The sequence below is a fragment of the Vigna unguiculata genome, chromosome 1 (genome assembly GCF_037176805.1).
Source record: "Vigna unguiculata cultivar grain cowpea cultivar isolate G323 ecotype 2 chromosome 1, ASM3717680v1, whole genome shotgun sequence".
NCBI classification, from domain to species: Eukaryota; Viridiplantae; Streptophyta; class Magnoliopsida; order Fabales; family Fabaceae; genus Vigna; species Vigna unguiculata.
In genome coordinates, this window is record NC_140792.1 from 30,722,995 (window position 1) to 30,744,810 (window position 21,816).

A 21,816-nucleotide genomic window follows, 5' to 3' on the forward strand; every position below is an offset into this window, starting at 1 on the left:
GTGCGATATACTTTTTAAATACCAAGTGTATTTGCAATCATTCATAAAAAAAATCAACTAGTATTGATAAAACTACATATTAAAGTATAAAATACACTTCCATATGAAAAATCAAATCCATATTTTCTACGACTTCATCTCAACTTTTACATTTCATATCAAGCTAGATACATGATGGGTAAAATAAAATACTTGGTGAAACCATCAATTAAAAATCACCTCACGTCAATCAGTTAATTTCAACAATATGTAAAGTGAGGTATCATCACTTTATTTTCATGAACTAACACATGTAGTTGTGTGTAGGTAAATGGTTGTCCTTTCATTGAAAACTTTGTGAAGAGTTCAACCAACACTGAATCTGACGTCATCTTTGAAACACATTTTAATCTATTTGTTAAAATCACGAGTCACAAATTTAGGAATAGGACGCACCAAGTAAAAATTACTCATAACTAGTCTAACAGGAGTGAGGGGGAATCAGGAAGGGAGTATTAGATAGTGTCAATCAAATTTCTCTAAGCATAAACAAAGATCCTAACACACCAAGCAGACAATAAGAATATCAACATTTGTCAATTGGTATTAATCTACATTAACATTCCAACCTCGAAGGCGTTAGAAAGGTGAAGCGCTGAAAATGATCTAGAGGTGAATAACACCATCTGCCAATGTTTATCCCCATAGGCAGCTTCGTACAAACAAGATGTCCACATGCACCGTAACAAGGGCCTCCGTGATGTTTCAGATAAATACTTAAGGCACCAAGAGGTTCTTTCTCTTAACAGTTAAAACTGCTGAGGTAGATCTCAACTATTGCTATCAAAGCCTACTACTACTCAGACTTTAGACAGCAGGCGGAAAAAGGCAGAAGTGTAAAGAGACTACAGATTAATTCTGGCCACATCTAATTCTAACAATTTACATTATTACACAGCAATTTCCCAGGGATGATCTTGCTACAAGGTTTTTCAACAATGTTGGCCAATGATCTTCAAATCATGCTCACTGCCTAGGTACCGGGGGTGGTGTTGAGGGGTGGCTTTGCCCATAAAACCCTATGCCAGGTGGCCGGTAATATCCCCCCGGAGAAGCCTGCTGTTGCTGCTGCGCCGATTGATTACCAGGCATTGACAACCCCATTGCCACATGCGGAGGCAAAGGAGGCGGAGGTGGAAGGCCATTTGGTCCATATCCATAAGGAATTCCCCCAGCCATCAAACCAGTTGATTGGACATATTGGTTTGATGGTTGATTTGCTGAAGAATGAGGCGGGGGAGGGGGTGCTGAAGCAAATGCAGCTTGTAACTGGTTGGCTTGAGACCCAGTTTGCATGCCAACTGACGGTGCAATTGGTACACTTGCCAGTGATGGCTGTTGTATAGGAGCAGCATAAAAGGAAGAGCTGGTCATATCAGAACTGTTGACATCAAGAACAGGTGTTGGTTTTTCAAGTTTGGGTCTTTTCTCTGGGTTGAAAATAGGTAATCCCGATGAAAATCCTGTAGAATTTAAGCTCCCATTCAAGGAGGCAGCTTCTTCAGCTACAAAAGAACAGAAAACAGATGTAAGCATCTGGGCAGAGGATGCAGAGGCAGCAAGCTTAGCAGCAACAGCAGCTGCTGCTTCCTTCGCTTTCTTGTTATCATCTTCAGTAGTTTGGAAAGGTGCAAATGGTACTGATTGGGTGAATGCAGGCTGAGATGGATCTGCAGCTTCTGCTGCTTGGTTAAGCCGTTTCTTAATACCAACTGCTTTCTCGATCTGCCCTCGTGCAACCTTCAGAATATTAAAACCATCAATTTATATGAATAAAATACACGTGAATCAGTTTATAAGTAGTAAAATGTTACACATTTAACCATCAAATACACCCTTTTGATGAGTAATTGGTCTTAGTAAAGTGTACCCTATCTTAGAGAATGACATACTAACTTTCTTTACATTTTAGACAAAATCTAATGAATTAGTTAAATTATACATATCTTTTTTAATATTCTTTAACATTTTCTAATATATACTATCTAGATTCTACTTAAATTAATTATGCGTGTCATTTTATATGTACCAATTTTTTCTTCGAAGTATTTCCTGTCAAGTTGCAATTTTTAAATATCACCCGAGTTTGGAAAATGTTACTAAGAAGTTATATCTCATGGATGTAAAGAGAAAATTTAAACTGCGCCTATCAGATGTTAACCAGCTACAGTTATTTTTTTCTTGATTTATCTACAATTAAACCAGGCCAATAACTGAACAGAAAAAAGTTTCAAAACAAGCAGAACATAGAATCTCAAACAATTGTGGGAGGTAAAATATATTTAAAAAGGAAGATTAGCATATCAATTGTGACTTCATGAGTCACTTATTCAAGTAATAATAAGCTCACAAAAAGAGTTCGAGATTCCTTGAGACACATTTTCTGTTATAGTGAATATACAATTTGGTCTCTTAAAGTGGCAATTTGTTAATTTAGTCCCTAAAAGTGCAGACTTATACAGTCTGGTCCTAAAAAGTGCCACTAGAAAAAAAGTCTGAAATGTTATAAAACTAGGCAAGTTGAAGAACCTCAAAGTTAGACTCACTTAGTTAACTCATGTCCCATTAGTAAATATCTCAGATATTTATCTTGCCCAGATTTCCTAACATAATTTAAATACATGGGCTCAATCAACCAACCGACAGTAGTATCTATAAAAAGTATTTTTTATTTTGGTCCTTAGAAAAAATGTTTATCTTCCTTATAAAATTTAGAAAATTTGTTTTTATTTTCCTATAAAATGACTAAAATTTTGTTTTGGTCCCTATGTATATTTTTCTTTGATTTTTGTCATTCCAAAATATGAAATTACTTGTGACCCGTAAAATTTATTTTTATTTTAGGGATCTATAAAAAAACTTAAAGTATTACATGTTGACATCATGTCAAAAACACTAACTGGCGTAAGTTGGATAATCACCTAACTTTCAATAAACACATAAACATATAAGTATTGCATAATAGTAGGAACCAAAAACCAGATTTCAACTTTTTCAGAAATGAAAAGTAAAATAAAATTTTATAAGGACTAAAGACATGTAAACCTATCTATTTTCCATCATCTCAGTAATAAAATTAATTGTGTTATGTCAGGTGACCAATTGACCATATTGACGAAATCTACATATGTCTTCAGTTCAAAATTGAAAAAGTGTTCCCCTTTCTTAGTCAGTGTAACATACTAGCCAAAAAAGACAGAAATCTTAAGAATGCTTGAAATGAACGTTATTAAGTGCCAACAAACACTTAAAATCATATTGTAATTAGGAAGAGTGATACTGATAGAGACACCAAGAAAGCAAATGCACAGATTAAAGACAGGCTGTTCTTACAAGCAACTGGGCGTGAACAAGCTCTTGCCTTGATTCCTGAAAAAGCAGTTTATTTAGATTAGTAAACAATCATCAATTGCAGTCTTTTAACATAAGCATACTTGTAGAAACGACTATACTTGTTCCTGAAGTGCGTGTTTAAGCTGAGAAAGCAAAGAATCCCTTGCAGCCTCAGCTTTTTCTAGTTGCTCCATGTACTGCTTAAGCTTTTTTTCCTGCTCTTGTAAGTCATTGAGCAAGTCGTTCACCAAAGTGGATCCTAGCTGGTTTCCTGATGTGATATCCAACCAATAGTCAGCCTAACTAATTTTAGTAAAGTATTGCTTGGCTAGCAATAGAAATCATATAAAAGCTTCTGCTTGAAATATAGAAGAGTCATCAAGTAGGAACAAGCCTTGACATGCTCTAAAAATCAGGTGGTAAGTGCAATATACCAGCACAAAGTGAATTCTTTGTATGGCAATAATTTTGAAAAAAAATGTGTAGGCAGTAAGCAATGATTACCGAATTACTTTTCTTGATCTAAAAAGGAAACAACACATTGGTATTTAAAGGAAAAATGAAATCCTAATAAAAGGAAATAAAACTCCAGACATAAAGACTCTAAATCTGGAGCAAAACTACCAAATAAACTCCTAATCCCAATCCTTAATTTTAGGTATTTCTTACAAACAAATCTATATTTATTATCCAATCAATCTATATTTATTGTACATTAAATATGCAATATTTACACCCATATTTGAACACTGCCTCTCAAGCTGAGGAATAATGTCCTCCATTCCCAGCTTAGTTATGAGATTATGGAAGTCTAAAGTAGTCAGCTCTTTTTGTCAGCACATCAGCCACATGTTGCTTGGACGAAATGTATCACATGAATAATAAACCTTCTCCTAATTTTTCCTTAATGAAGCGTCTATTTATTTCTATGTTTTGTTCTATCATGCTGAATGCGACTATGTGCAATGTCTATTGCTGACTTATTATCACGCTAGAGCTTCATGGGTCCCTCCAAATTAATCTTCAAGTCATCTAAGATAATTTGGGTTAAATATGTTTTTGGTCTTTTTAGTGAAAATTGAAATTAATCCCTCTTGGAAACCTTGAACCAATTTAGTCCCTTGCCTTTATAAATATGTGAAACGGTGTTTCAAATGCATTTCTCAGCTAATATTGAAGCGAACATATGTCAAACGGTGTAAAAAAACTTAAATACTATAATGAAATGTGTTTGAAACATCAAATAAACTTAATAAAATTTGGTTAAAATGACTAAATCCACACATTTACAGAGTTGAGGGACCAAATTGGTTCAAAGTTTTCAAAAGGGACCAATTCTAATTTTCACTAAAAGTTGAAGGACAAAAAACATATTTAACCCAAGATAATTTTTAGCCATAATAACTAAGCCATTGTGCTATGGACCTGAATTTCATATTCAACTGATGATCTTGCCACTACATTCTGTTTTTTGCTTCTCCATGCCACTAAGTTCCCACCTACCCACCTAGGAAAGCACAACATTCAGTTGTTGATCTTCAATCAACAAAAGAACCTGCATAACTTGCATCAGTTTAAACTTCAAGTGTTAGTCTTCCATTTCTTTTGAATAGTACTCCGTTGCCAGGGCTGCCCTTCAAGTAATGTAGAATTCTATAAGCACCTTGAAGATGAAATTGCCTCAGTTCATGCATAAACTGACTGATGACACTAACTAATGAGCAATGTCTGGTTGTGTGTGAGCCAAATATATTAATTTTCCAACCAGTCTCTGATACGTCTTTTTGTCTACTTCTGATTCCTTCTTCAGCCTTAACACTACTCTGCACCCAACTTTCCCAGTTTCTCCCAGCAAATCAATTAAAGATTTCTGTTGAGATGTGAAAATTCCTTGGTTAGAGTAGGCTACTTCAATCCCTAAAGAATATTGTAATCTTCCTATCTCTCAGTTCAAATTCGTGGACTAGTCCATGTTTCAATTCTTTCTTCTTTTTCATAATTTCCATTCAGTATAATATCATCAACATAAACTAGAAGTTCTGTTACCCCCTCTTTCCCTAAATGTTTAATAAACAAAGTGTGATTTCCTTGACTTTGTTTGTAGCCAATACCTTCATAGCTTTTGTGAATCTTCCAAACCAAGCTTTAGGGGACTGTTTCAGTCCATAGACTTTTGCAGTTTGAACAACTTTTTAATCCAGACGAAATACCTATGGAGAAAGAAATTTTTAATCAAAGTCGGCAACTAAGGAAAAAATAATCCTTACAGTATTAATCTTAGTAACTGGTGCAAAAGTCTCCTAGTAATCTATTCCATAAGCTTGAGTGTATCCCTTTGCAACCAACCTTATTTTGTACCTTTCAATAGACCCATCAGCCTTATTCCACATGTACTGTTTTTTTTTCCAATGCATCCATCTCCACTTTCATGGCGTCTTTCCATTCTTTTTGGTCGAAGCTTCAGTAACAGTGTTAGGGACAACAAGAGACTTCAAACTAACAATGAACCTCTTATGGTTAGCCAATAATCTATCTGGAGATGCATAATTTGATAAAGGATAGAAAGGTTGTTTTATGCAGTTCGTAATACCTCTTTGATGGCTATTGGAAGATCATGGTCATTTGGAGAGTTTGGAGTCTTCTCAGTTTCTGGTTCAACTCTGTCTGTAGTTTTAGGTTTTAGAAATTGGATTGGATTGCTGAATCTTGGAAAACTATAGGTACTAACTAACTCTTGGGGCTGAATCTCTAATTCTTCCCATATTTTCTAGTTGCAGTTCAATAGCATAAATGATATTATTAGTTTCAATTTATAATTCTCCCAGAATTAATTTGCTCAGCTGTTGGTTCACTTTTGGAGGCTTCAGTTGGAGTATATAACAGAACAAAGGGTTTTCAAGGTGGTCATCACAATATTATGAAAAAACTTCTTTGGATCCAACATTGGAGAAAAAATACTTGGTTTCAACCAAGGTGATATCGATGGAGATATACAATTTTTTAGCGGAAGGGCTACTACAACATTTCTAACCGTTTTGAGTTGCTTAATAACCAAGAAAGGCAAATCTAACAGCATAGGGATCAAGTTTATCCCAATTTGGTTGTGGATATGTACACAAGTTGTGCACCCAAACATTCTAGGAATGAGGCCATTTGAGATCTTAAAAGTGAGGGAAAAAGGTTTTTAGGGTTTCAATAGAACTTTTGTTCTCTAGTATATGTGAGGGAAATCTATTCATCATATATGCAGCACTGAGGACAAGTTCTTCCCAATAATTTTAACTCTGCTTTGAAAGTGTAATGCTTGAATGGTGTTAACTAGTGCTTATTTTTCTTCTCTGCCATTATCGGTGAAAACGGTTGTGGAAGATGTAGCATAGGACGTAATGACTAGAGATGAAGCCCTCAAACAGCTCAAATTTCATTTAGATAGAGCACAAGGACAGATGGTTAAATTTTTTGATTGTTGCAAGAAACCATCACAGATTAAAGTAGGTGATTGGGTGTACCTAAAAATTTGCACTCATTGACAGACTTCTATGCCTACACGATTACACCCAAAATTGTCAGCACGATACTACAGTTCATTTGTTGTACTCAAACAAGTGCGGCCTGTGGCTTATTGGTTACAACTTCCCCAGGCTTCTCGCATAGATCCAATTTTACATGCATATCAATTGAAACTAGTTGTAGGAACTCATCCATTCAAGAGAGAACTACCAAAATACAGGGACAAATTTTGATTTTTTTTCCCAAGTCAGATTTTGGATAGAAGGACTATGATAAAAACCAACTGGTATAGAAATAGGTACTGAATTATATTCACTAGGACTGGTACTGTAATACCAAACTGCATAGAACTCCGAAACGGAAACAAAACAACACCATGAACAATGCACCTTCCAATTCACAGAGCTTGGTCTCTCCCTTTCCTGATTTTCTCTCCAGTCTATCTCTTTCTTTTTTCTCCTCCTACCCTTTCCATTTTTCTGCTGTTCTCGTAACTGCCTAAAGGCAGTTATGCTTGCCCCAGACTAAAACATTAAAGCTGCCAAATTGATTAAGAAAACTGTCAACAACAACTACAATAACTGTCCTATTTACTGCAGCCCTTGCAAAACCTTACTTCTAGTTTCTCCACTTATAATGCTTACTTATAAGAGTCTAACAATTCTCTCCCCAAAGAGAGTCACCTTGTCCTCGAGGTGAAAAAAAGGAAACAGGTGCATAATGTCCCCCAAAAAGAGTCACCTTGTCTTCTTGACTTCCAAACACCGCTGAAATTCTTTTATATGTTCTGAAAAACCCATAATGTCCCCCGTAGTTGAGTTGTGAAAGTCTTGAAATAACAAGGGATTTCTACAAGACCCTTTTGTAAACATTAACCACCCCTTATAAAACAACTTCTGATTTTAAAAATTATAACCTGGATGAGAAGTTGGATCTTGGGTCATTGAATAATTCCTTAGAGATGAGGGTCTTGATAAATTTCAAATCCCTATCATCGAATTGGTCAAAGTGAATTGTTGACAAAGTTAAAAATGTCATTTTTCTGAAGAGAGCATCAGCCACCCCATTCTTCATTCTCCTTGCCTGGATGATAATCCAAACTCATAACTTTAGAATTCCATTTGATATATTCCTCGCTCATCACCCTTTTCCCATTATAAAAACTTGAGGTTTTCTGATCCGTAATAATGATAAAATGTCTTCCCAACGAGTCGTGGCACTATTTCTATATCGCCAACACAATAGCCATTAATTCTCTTTCATGAACAGACTTGGATTGGGCCCGTGTTGAGTGTGTCTGAATGAGAAAAGCCATTGGCCAGCCCTCCTGCTTTAAAACAGCCCCTATCCCTTGGTTGCAAACATCCGTCTTTATAATAAAAGTCTCAGAGAAATCAGGGACGGTCAAAATAGGCAAGTATGCCACCAAGATTTTTAACTTTTCCATTGTTGTTAGGGCTTTTTCTTTCCACTTAAAGTTATCCTTCTTCAGCAGTTGAGTTAAAGGTTGGGTTATCTTGCCATAATCTTTGAAAAATCTTCTATAGTAACCTATCAAGCCCAAAAAAACCCTCAACTTTCAAATCTTTTAGCATTGGCCGATCCAACATAAATTCAACTTTTCTTTGGTCTGCTGTTACTCCCTGTTTGTAAATTATATGACTTAAGTACACCAAATGATATTGATAAAAATTATATTTCTTCTTGTTGGCAAATAATTTGTTATCCTTCAATAATGCCAATACAACCCTTAGATGTTGATGGTGTTCCTCCTCACTCCTACTATAAATTAGAATATCATCAAAGAACTAAAACAAATTTCCTCAAAAACGGCTCGAGTAGCTCGTTCATGAGAAATTGAAAAGTGGAAGGGGATTCGTGAGTGCGAGAGGCATGACAACAAACTCATAAGGTCCTTCATGAGTGATCTTGTCCTTCATAATGTCCTTGAACGTCCTTGATGAATTGGTGAGTCCAATTCAACAAGCAATTAATCAATGATAGCAATATGAAATTTATCTGATATAATGATCTTGTTAAGAGCCGAATAATCCACACAAAAATCGCCACTCACCATCTTTCTTTTTCACCAAAATGATGGGGCAAAAGTAAGGACGGATACTCGGTCTAATGATGTTAGCTTTGAGCATATCATCTACCACCCTTTCAATTTCATTCTTCTAATAATGTGGGAAATTTGAGACCCTTCCTTCAGGAAGGATTCTGTGATCATCACATCTTCTATGGATTGAACTTTTCATCACACCTAAAACACAACCCCTATCGAGACTTCTCCTAGAGTTCTACATCAATGAGACTCCTAAAACTTCTTCCTCAAGAAGTAGTAGAAGGTTTTACTACACTTCCCTCATTTAATTGTTCAGCAGTCTTGGCTATAGTTTCACACATCGCCAACAAGCCTTCAAGCCCCCTGCTCCAATTCCTCCACCCTCACTTCCATGTTCCGTGTTGTCACCATCAATGGTCCCTAGAACTGATTGCTCTAATACCAATTGATAAAAAACAATTGGTATAGAAATAGGTACTAACTTTGCCTCCACCCTTCCATGTTCTGCGTTTTCACCATCAATGGTCCCTAGAACTGGTTGCTCTGATACCAATTGATAGAAAACAATTGGTATAGAAATAGGTACTAACTTCTATTCCCTAGGACTGGTACTGTAATACTAGATTACATAGAACACAGAAACTGAAACAAAACAACACCATGAACAATGCACCTCCCAAGTTACTGAGAGCTTGGTCTACCCTTTCCTACTTTATGTTGTCCTCGCCTAAAGGCATTTATGCTTCCCCCTACTAAAACATTAAAACTGCCAAATTGATTAAAAAAATTGTCAACAAGTACTACTATAATGCTTACATATAAGAGGTCTACCAGACTATCCAACACCAAGGTGAGCCAATAAACAGGTACTAGTGCAATGGTAGGTGGGTGGTTTCAAAGCGGCCACATGGGAAAATATTTCCACCATAAAAGACCAATTTCTAGAATTCAACCTTGGGGACAAGGTTGTTCCAATAGCAGAGGGTATCTTAGGAAGGGAAGTAATGAGAGGGGACGAAAAGTGTGTTAAAAAGTGGACTTTAAGCCTAACTCAACCCTACAAATTTGGCTTGTAAGATGAGGTTTGCACCCACATGTAGACTCTAAATTGGTTTTATCTCTAGTCAATATAGGACTTCCAACACACCCCCACACTGAGATATATACATCTTATGCGTGGGACTAAACATTACTGGATGGTCTGATAGCGGCCCGATAAGGGATGGAATGATGTGCCTAACAAACGCAAATCTCACTATGACAGGCTCTAACCCATGGCTCTGATACCATGTTAAATATAGTAAAACTATGCATAGGAATAATCTCCATTATGTCTAAAATACACATAGAGTAATATATTTATAATGAATAATGATACAAGTATATATGGGAACCAAACATAAATATGGTAAATAGAAAATATTATTACAAACAATATCAATAGTATCTACCAATATCAAACAATATCAATAGTATCTATCAATATCAAACAATATCCATGTTTCCGTACTTAACATAAAATGCAATAATATATCTAACAAAAAGAAATTTAAAAATAAAAAAAAATTAAGAAGTTGGTTGTTATGGGAGGTGAGACATTTTGAGAAAGTATATATGTAGTCTTATAGTGTGGGGTGTTGGTTAAGAGAGTTTTAGTTCGGGTTTTTTATCTCAATGGTACAGTTTTGCAAAACAAATTGCAAGAATGGGCATGTTCTATTTTTATTACAGCTTTTGGGTAAGTCGTGCATGGGAGGGACGATACTAAGTAAAGAAGTTGTGCCCCATGCACACGATTTCAAAGAAGTCATTGAAGAGAAAGACGACTTGAGTGAAATTGTATATGTGAAGAAGGCGCGCTGCACACGAATTTTAATTTAGTGTATGAAATTAGAAGTCGTGCCCCATCAACACGAGTTATGTAGTTGGAACATCAAACTGAAGAAGTTGTCAGTCATCACACTTTTCAATTGTTTTTCATGCAATTGGAAGTCGTGCTGCATGTGCACGAGTTCAGGGAAGATTCAAAAACAAGAAAACCTTTACAGCGGAAAACAACTTTTAATTTCGTATTTCTAATTAGAAGTCGTGCAAGTGGAAAATGATTTAAGGGGAAATATGCATACAATAATTTACAGCAACTACCACACCTACTCATTCTTTATTCAGAAAGATATCAGCAGCTTTTATGCTGAATCACACTTTGCTAAACTTAATATTATTCATTCCACCAAAACTCACCTTCACACCCAAACCCACCTTCATTTCCTCCACCAAAATCACCTTGTTCAGCTTTTGCTCTGCATACATAGGCCACACCACCATGGGCACCCTTTCACACAGTCTCCAACACCGAGTTACACCCACAGTGAGTCACGAACTCTTCCTAAAATTTCCCCTACTAATTACTTATTAAATATATTTGGTTAAAATAACTTCCACCTAACTTTCATATATAATAAATCAAAGAATAAACCTTTACAGACCAGCTCTTGGTTTTAAAAATAAAATACAGAAAAGTCATTACCACCCAAAACGACTTCTTCATTGCATGTTTCAGCCAAAGTTGTGTTACAAAGGGATGACTTATAATTTCATAAAACCAAATTGAAGATCATTGACCCCTGGGGATGACTTCCATGTAAAAAGCATTGTCCTAAAGTCGTCTTTGGTTTGCACGACTTATGATTAATCACATTAAAATGAATGTTATCCCCCCTGGGCACAAATTCTTCATCGGAAAATTTCTACCAAAGTTGTCATATATAGCACGACTTTTAATTTTATACTCTAAATTGAAAGTTGTTCTAGTGCACGACGACTTTCTACTCTGAAGTCGTCTTCCCCTTCAACAACTTTTGATTTTCAGAAAGAAAATAAAAAATAGAGTCGTTCTCCCAAGACAAGACAAGACTTTACTTTCAGCACTCTTTTGGAATCGTTTGCATGAGGCACGACTTCTTAACCTAAAGTTGTCCCCACCATGCATGACTCACCCAAAAAGCTGTAATAAAAATAAAATTTACCCATTCTCGTAATTTATTTGTTAAACCACCATTTGGGTAAAAAAGTCTAGTTGTTAAGACAGGAAATGCCCTGTGTGAAAGGAAGAGTTTTCCTTTGTAAGATGATGTTTGCGTTCAGAGTTGACAATTCTTGAAAGAACACAGAAAAAAAGGTCTTAGTCTACATTTTGTCTCTATATTGTTTTCTAATCTTTGAGGCGTAGTACGCAAAAGTATATAATATGTAAAAAATATGATTTTATCTTAGTAAATAGGAAAATATGTATAACCCATAATTAGAGACATTCTCAATTATTGGTCATAATTAAGTCTCCCAATATTATACTTTGAAATATTATAAATAAAGGATGCGCAATCCTTTCAACATAATATACATCAACTACGAAAAAAAAAAAAAACTCACCAAGCGTTGGTTATCCATTGAAGTCAAGTGTTAAAATCAACATTTTAATATGAAGTGTTACAATCACACTTAAGAATCTCTGTTTTTTTTTTCACAGGAGGGAATCCATTCCCCTTCAAGGCCTATTACTTCTAATTTTCTTTATTCTTTCAGTCACAACCAAGTACAACCTAAGAATTCAAATTTTCTACATAATATTTTTACATTTTAAAATTAGTATTTCAGTTATAATAACCCTTCTCCCAAAACCATCTACAGTTAGTCCTGGAGAATTATACCAAGAAAATAAAAATAAAAAGATTCATCATCATTTCATAGATGCAAGTAATTTAGAAAAATTTCATCCATTTAACAGAAATGTTTCCATCAGTCAAGCTAGAGTAGACGGCAGAACATATTGAGTCACTCTAGAAATATTCTTACCTTGAGACAATGTATTTTCAACATCTTCCACAACTTTACCCACACCATGAACAGAAGCACTGCAGTTTTTTAAAGCAGCTTCCTCATTAAGATGTTCATCAAGAACAGGCTGAAAGGCAGAAAGTATTTTCTCTGGCAAACACCCAACAGCCAGTTTCTGCATTGAAGATGACCAAGCATTGACACATCTCAAAATCAGAAATATCAAAGCATCAAACAGGCAACAGATCAAACTCAGACGTGCTATTGCAACTTGCTTACTATTCTCACGTGGGCATCCCTCTTCGCTATCTTGATAGAATTTGAAATCTTTCCATTGCTTGTAGATGGAGGGGGAACCTTACCCATTATTATTATTTCATCCTTAAGACCTTGAAGTCGTGAACCAAAAACCTTCCTCTCCTCCCATACTTGAACCTATTAAAATACAATCCAACACACCAACATCAAAAAAGATTCAAACAAAAAGGAAATATAAATGAATGAAATGTCATCTTAAAAAATACTAAATGATAAGATGAATGACAAAAAAAATTTAGAAATTAAGGGTTAGTAACTTATGGCTAACAACCAAACATTAATGGATTACAACCAAGCCCCGACCCTCTAATGGATGTTCAGTATGAGTACACTTTCAATCACATTAAAAACACTTAATTTTAGATTTCTTGAATTATAATTAAGTTTAAATTCACTATTTTAACTAGAATTTGTCCAATTAGGATTAATTGAGCTCTAACAATAATCATTGATTAAAATCTGTTTTTAGAGCCATGGTAAATGCTAGATGTTTGGCTGACGACCTTAAATACACCTACAGATGACAAAAAAAATTCATACCCGCATATTTCCGAAGGTAAAATATGTGAGTGATGCTAAATACATATCTTTAATGGATATCCACAGGTAATGGGAATGGATATTTAATTACTCGCTTTTTGCTTTTTGATAAGCCAAGTAAGGTGTCATGATATCCGACCTGTAGGTATCCACTATACCCTAATAATTATTAAAGAATTTTATTTGAGTATTTCTTTTTTTAATTTCAAGTGATCAAAATAAAACTATTAGTGAAAAATATATTAATCATGGAAGAATCATTTAAATTTTGATTTCAAATATTTCTATTTTTTTATTTAGACGTATGAGATTGAAGTTATTTTTGTAAATGATTATGTTTTTAAAATTTATATTTTAGCACAACTTATTTAAATTTTCCTTTCAAAAAGATCAAATTTAATTGCATTAATATTTTTATTCTAATTGATTATGTAAAATAGTATAAATATATACTATGTGGTCTACATTAGACACACAATACATTCAAAACATATACTATTCAACATTATATCAAAGTCAGACTAGAGCCTATCCTAGCAAGATTTGTGTTTGTTAAGCATATCATTTCACCCACTATCGAACCACCCATTAATGTCTAGTCTCACGCATGAGATGTATATACCTCAGGTCGAGGGAAGTATGTTGGAAGTTCCACATCAATTAAAGATAAGGCGATTTCATAGTATATAAGTGGGTGCAAACCTCACCTTACAAGCCAGTTTTGTGAGGTTGAGTTAGGCTTAAAGTCTACTTCTTTATTTCAAGTTCTCCCGCCCTTTTAATGTTGTTTTTACCATCTTGTGTTCTTTTCATTCTCTTACTTGAATCTATCTCTTCTCTCTTTTGAGCTCCTATGAGGTGCATTTTCACATGTAGATAACTTTATTATCTTAATGTTCAGTAAGAATCTCTTTAGAGCTTTCTTAAGGAACATTAACACAAACACCTTACACTCATTCAAAATATAAGATGAACTCACATCCATTTGTCTTCATATAATTGTTCTATTTTTACATGGTATACAACAAACCCACGTTTTAATGTTATTGCCTGATTTTATGCTTTCTACAGACATTCTAAGTGTTAATTCAGTGAAGTCTCAGTTGAATGCATTGGGAGACAACTGAGTCAACTAATCCTATTTGTACTAACATTTTCAATAGAAAAGATGATCGCTTTGATAGTGTAATCAAGGATTAGACTATACTCCAGGAGTAGGCGAGCTGCCCATTAGACTATCTACTTCTACTCAATTTGATTGTGGAAATGATAGTGATTAGTTCACTAAAGAGGACATATTTCACTTAAGTTGATTTAAGGATTAATAACACATACACAAACCCCTTCCATGACCAAACCCCATACACTTATTTTCAATTACTATGTATGCCAACCTAAGAAGCACAACTACAATACACATCATCAAATTTGTAGACATGATAAAAAATAACACGAACACAAAAATAAGACAAATGTAAAAAATGGATATATTGCGCTATGTAAAATTAGTAGAGTTTAATTGATTCACATCAAGAACACAAATAAAAAAACTCCCAATTTGAGCGAACAAGACTTCTTTTGTTACTATGAATATATATGCACACTGGGTGAGAATATACATCCCATGGTTTTTCAAGTTGGTATTAAGAGCCCTAGTTGTTGTTGGCCCTCTTTTGTCCACTATCTCTGGCAGTCATTGTGAAGTCCACCACTATTGTGTCACCATCCACCACTAGGCCTCAAAGAGCATGACCCAGCCTTAGTGGTCTTTGTTCAAAAGCACTTCGACATGCCACTACATTCCACGCACTACTAACCACGGGGAAACTTATGATCCCATATGTTTGTCAAGTATTGAATCATATTTGTCTCACAGTAGACCTGATGTTCATTTGCAGTGAGTCTAGTCAACCAGTTCATAAACCAACCAAAGGAGATTCACTAACGGGTTGCACTAAGAATTGTGCAATATCTGAAAGAGACTCCTGCCAACGGAATTTTGTTCAAATAAAATGGGAATGTAAATCTCAAAGTATATATAGATGCTAATAATGTTGGATCATTTGTGGATAGGAGATCAACTACTAGATATTGTACTTTCCTTGGTGGGAATCTTGTACTTGGAAGAGTAAAAAATAATGAAGTAGTAAATCTAGTGTTATGGCACAGGGGATCTGTGAGCTACTACGACTAAAAATCATCTTGGAAGACTTAAGAATGAATTGGATAAACCAATGAGACTTTAACATGAGAATAAATTTGCTATTAGCATAGCCATAACCCAATGCAATATGATATAATCAAACACATTGAAATTGATCCACATTGTATCAAAGAAAAAAATGATAGTGGTCAAATGTGCATTCTGTATGCCTGCTTTCAAAACAACCTTGTACACCTTCTAACAAAGGGTCTGAATACCAACAACTTTGAAAGGATTGTTTGCAAGCTAGAAATGGAAAATGTATATTCACTAGCTTGAGGGAGAGTGTCAGCAATCATATTTTATTATTCCATATTTAGCATACTATAATTAAACTGTATAATGTAAATATCCCTATAAGGATCTAATTTAAGCCAAAATAATAGGGATTTGATTATATCTCTGAATAATAGCGATCTGATTGTATCCCTAAATCATACAAATTTGAGTAGATTAAAAGCTATGTTTCAAAATTTCAAAATTACTTTTCCATTTTTTTTTATGTGTGTATTTGTATGAGTATGAAGTAGTCTTAGCAATAAACTTATTCCATTCTACCCTAATATTTGAGAAACATCATACTCCATGAGCTTAAAATAAAGGTTAATATCCATATACAACTTTACTGTGATAACAACTCATCCATGAGAGCAACCCAGCATGGTAAGACCAAACATAATGAAATTGGTAGACACTTCATCAAAGATATTCTTTACAACAGTCTTTACAAACCATGTCTCGACAAGACTTCAAATAGTAGACATTTTTACTAAAGGGCCTTCTCGGACTAAAATCTCAAAGGCAAGTTGAGAAGGAACGATATTTATTTAACAACAGGATGCAGAGTGATGTAAATAACAGATTGTTAGGTGTTAGATATTTTTAAGATATTATTAGTTATAATATTTTATGTTAGTTAAAATATAAAATATTATGTATACTTGGGTTTAGCCTATTTTTTCCTTTATTATTCTTCATTATAAATATATTATCCTATGTCTGTTTTCCACAAAAGTTGGAGTCGCCACCAACACCGTAGGAGATGCCACCGAAGTTGTCGTTGAGATCGATCCATCAATCGAATCGTCTAGGATAGGCAACCACCACGCTATAGAGATCATCACCATCGGAGCAACCACGTGCTCTCACGCACCTCTCGAAGTCGCATAGCTATTCTCTTTTGCTACCACGTGTGATGGTGTGTTACCCCTCCTCTTCGGCAGCGATCACCTGCATCAAGATCGTCTCCTCCTCTTTCTATATTAGTGCTTGCTACCTTGATTGGAGAACCTTGAATTTTAGGGTTTTTCTCTTTCCTCTTCATCTATGGCCTCTACGACTTCAACCTCTGCCTTTCCCTATTGCTACCAATTCGTTTGATCTATCAATCTACACTAATTATGTTAATGAGCATCTAACCATTGACAAATTAAATGGCACTAATTATGAGACTTGGGCGTCAGACATTAAATTTTGGCTAAAGAGTCAGGGGTATGTTGATTATCTCACTTAGCGTGTGACTTCTATTGATGCAATTGAAGCTTCCTGTGGGTTGAAAACTGATGCTCAATTATGTATGAATCTCAAACCCACTAGTTACTCATATTGAAAAAAACTATTTCGTACCTATGAAACATGTTTAGAAATTTGAGAATAGGCAAAATTGTTATACAACAATGACACTCAACATCCTTCTGGTGTTTGTCACAATCTTATTGATGTTGTTGCTCTGAAACATCATGGCTCCAATGGCTGAATATTTGGGTAAAATTCATTCTCTCCTTCATGACTCTAATGAGTTATTACTCCAGCCTCTACTCCTTCTCAAGAACCAGAACAACGACCAAAGTTCTTTATGTTATTGGCCTTACTTGACTTTTTAATGACTATTCTCATGTTTGTGATCAAATTTTGGGGTCCCTGTTGCCCTCAATTTTTCTTCTACTTGTTCCACCCTTTTATGTGTACCAAGTAAATCGATTGTTGTCATTCCTGCTTCCGTTGATGATTACTCTACTTTAGTATCTCAACATAGTGAGCATAATTGCTCTCGCAAGCGAGCAAAAGAGCGTCACAAGTGTGAACATTGTCACAAGCTCGGTCATAAGATTGACAGATGTTATGACTTACATGGTCATCCTCCTCGATCTATGGTCCAAACAAATCCTCCCTCACAATGATCCTATTTCATCTAATAACACAGGACACTCTGTTATACTCACTGCATTTCTCGAATGGTATGAAGATCGTCAAAAACCTAGTTGCACGGCTTCTGTTGCACTTTCAAGTAGATCTTTTGTTGGCCTAAATCACTTTACTTCCCTTGGACCTTGGGTTCTTGACTCAGGTGCCATTGATCATATTACGAGTAACAAATCTTTGTTTTCTTCTCTATCTTCAATAGGTTATTTACCTATTGTTACCATGGTTGATGGATCTAAGGTCTTATCCCATGGTGTTGGTATTGTTAATCTTTTTCCTTTACCATGGTTGATGGATCTACGGTCTTATCTCAAGGTGTGGTACTGCTAATCTTCTCCCTTCTTTGTTCATTGATAATGTTCTTTATGTCCCTGAATCTCCATTTAATTTATTATCCATTAGTCGTCTCACGCTTTCCCTTGATTGTGTTATTTCTTTTACCAAATATCTTTTTTCTTTAGAAGACCAAATTTCAAGATAGATAATTGGCACCAGATGTGAGTCTCAAGGTCGAAATCATCTATGACCTTCTACACACATTGGCACGATTTGGATGCTCCATCACGAAATCAATAGGTCATCCAAGTCTTGCCAAAATGCAGCAATTTGTTCCCATTTTGTCCACTTTATCTAATTAGTCGTGAGCCGTGTCAATTAGGGAAACATAATCATAGTTTATTTCCTCGTAGTATCTCAACATTCTTCATCCCATTTTGTCTCAGTTCATTATGACATTTTGGGGCCCAACCGTGTTAAGTCTAATTTAGGGTTTTCAGTATTTTATTACTTTTATTGATGATTATTCGAGATGTACTCGGTTAATTTTAAAGAAAAATCGTTGAGTTGTTTTCTATATTTCAATCCTTTTACAATGAAGTTAAAATCAATTTGAGATTTCGATTCACGCTTTGCACAGTGATAATGGTCATGAATACCTTTCACATTCTCTTAAGCATTTTATGGCTTTTCATGGCATTCTTCGTCAAACCTCATGTGCTTAGAAACCTCAACAAAATGAGATGATAGAGTGCAAGAATAGACATCTTGTTGAATTTAATTCATGGTGAGGTTCCTCAGTATTTTTGGGATGATATTTTTCTCACGGCATGTTATCTTTTTAACCGCATGTTATCTTCAGGTTTAGATAGCAAAATCCCTCATTCTATTTAGTTTCCTCATGAACCTTTTCAACCCTTACCTCTAAAAGTTTTTGGATCAACATGTTTTGTTCATAATTTTAGTCTTGGTCTTGATAAATTATCTCCTAGGTCACACAAATGTGTCATTTTAGGATTCACCATATCACAAAAAGGATATAAGTGTTTATCTCCTTCTATTCGCCGTTATTTTATTTCAGCTAATGTCACATTTAATGAGTCTTCTCTTTACTTTAAGTCTACTTTCTCTTTGTGAGTGTCTTCATCTACTACACTCAATATTTGTGTTATTTGTGATCCTCCTATTGTGTCTAGTCCAACTCTTCAGGTGTTAGTCGACAACGTTCTCATCATTCACTAGATGACTCATTTCTAGTGCCAAATCCTCCATCCCTCTAGCTCTGAGAATTGAGTTTGAACTTCTAATTTCCCTTCAAAAAGGTATATGCTCTACTTGTATTCCATCTCCTCATTATACTGCCTTGAGTTATGATAGATTATCTCCATCTTTTTATACCTTCCTTTTGTCTATTTTACCTGTGTCAATTCCAAAATTTGTAGCTGATTCCTTAGCCCATACTAGTTAGCATCAGACCATGCTTGTGAAATCAATCTTCAAATAGTGGAACTTAGGAGCTCGTCCCATTATTGTCTGGGAAATCCGTTGTAGGTTGCAAGTGGGTCTTTGCTATCAAAGTTGGTCTTGATGGTACTATTGATCATTTCAAAGCTCGTCTTCTGGCCATAAGTTTCACACAAATTTTTTGTTTGGATTATTGGGCAAAGATGGTTTTTGTTCGCTTATTTATAGCCATGGTTGGTCTTCAACAATGGCCTCTTTACTAACTAGATGTAAGAATGTTTTTCTTAATGGAGATTTACAAGAAATTTATATGGAGCAACCTCCAGGTTTTGTTGCTCAAGGGAAGTCTTCTTGATTAGTATGTAGTCTATGTAAATCTTTATATGGTCTGAAACAAGCTCCTAGGGCTTGGTCTAAAAAATTTACCAGTGTTGTTCAACAGTTTGGTATCACTCAGTGAGGCAGATCATTTAGTCTTTTACCGTCACTCGAGTATCAAGTGTATCTATTTAATAGTAAATGTTGATGGAATTGTTCTTACACAGTGATCATTGTGGCATCTCTCAAATGAATCAACACATTTGTCATAACTTTTAGACCAAATATCTTGGCAAACTTTAATATTTCTTGGTGATTGAGGTAGCACAATCCAACAATGGTATTGTTATATCTCAAAGGAAGTATGCATTGGATATTTTTGAGGAAATTGGGTTGATGAACTCAAAATTTGTTGATGCACCCATAGATCCCAATACCAAACTCCTACCTAATAAAAGGGGGCCTTTCTCAGATCCTCAGAAGTACAAAAGATTAGTTGGAAAATTGAACTATCTCACTATTACTTGTCCTGACATTTCCTTTGCAATTAGTGTGATGAGTCAATTTCTTATTTCCACATGTTTAGATCATTGGAATGAAGTCATTCGTATATTAAAGTACATTAAAGTATCTCTTGCAAAAGGTTTGCTATATGGTCACAGTAACCATATTAAAGTTGTCTGTTATTCAGATGTTTATTGGACAGGATCTTCGAATAGAAGATGTACTTCTGGATATTGTGTTTTCATTGGAGGTAACTTGATTTCTTAGAAGAGGAAGAACTAAAGTGTTGTGGGAAGGGCTACTGCAGAAGCAAGATATAGAGTTATGGCCTCAATCACTTGTGAACTTGTTTGACTTAAACAATTACCTAAAAAATTGCAGTTTAGATATGTCACTCAAATGACACTTATATGGGACAATCAAGTTGCTCTTCATCTTAGCTCTAACAAAAGGACCAAGCATATTGAAATTAATTGTTATTTTATTCGTGAAAAGTTTGTATATGGAGACATCAAGACTAAGTTTCTTAACTCAAGTGATCAATTAGCAGATATTTTCACTGAGTCTTTACGCGAACCTGAAATTGATTATATTTGTAACAAACTTGGTACATATGATTTATATGCACCAACTTGATGGAAGTGTTAGATATTGTTAAGATATTAATAGTTAGAATATCTTACATTAGTTACAATATTATGTGTATTTGGGTTTAGCCCATATTTTCCTCTATTATTCTTCATTATAAATATATTACCATGTGTCTTTTATACACAAGGGAATTAATGGTATACCTAAATTTCACTACTTTCAACATTAGGACAAAAATATTCTCAACATCTCCATAGTGATTAGGAAAGATATGTTTACGATCTTCCAATTCATTGTATCATACTTTTATTTCCTTGTTTTAAAGAATCTAATTATTACAAACAAGGATTATTGGAATGTAATTCGTGTTGTTGTTATCAATGAAACAATTCTTCATTTCCTTACAAAGCACGATGAATACTACAAACTCTCAATTCAGCTTCCAATGTCTTTACACACCTATCAATTTCACTCATGTTGATACTACAAATCTAACCCTCACTTTTGACAGTGAAAATCATGTTAGTACAAATATTGCATCTAAATAAACCCTAACGTTACAAATCCAATTTCATAGGTTCTAACCACCAAGGTGCTCACAAAGGCAATTTTGGTC

The 21,816-nt window shown here is 34.9% G+C and overlaps 1 protein-coding gene across 2 annotated transcripts in view; it reads right to left on the reverse strand.

Annotated features, from left to right (window-relative positions):
- Positions 1–499: 499 nt before the first annotated feature.
- The window catches only part of LOC114180169 (uncharacterized), a 31,387-nt gene continuing 10,070 nt past the window's right edge, over positions 500–21,816 (reverse strand). For both annotated transcript variants that reach the window (XM_028066508.2, XM_028066509.2), the window contains 5 exons: positions 13,064–13,219; positions 12,803–12,959; positions 3,492–3,643; positions 3,373–3,408; positions 500–1,779 (listed from right to left, as the gene is read on the reverse strand). In XM_028066508.2, coding sequence (XP_027922309.2) covers positions 1,006–1,779; positions 3,373–3,408; positions 3,492–3,643; positions 12,803–12,959; positions 13,064–13,219 — 1,275 coding nt within the window. In that variant the 3' untranslated portion in view covers positions 500–1,005. The remainder of the gene's footprint in view (positions 1,780–3,372; positions 3,409–3,491; positions 3,644–12,802; positions 12,960–13,063; positions 13,220–21,816) is intronic.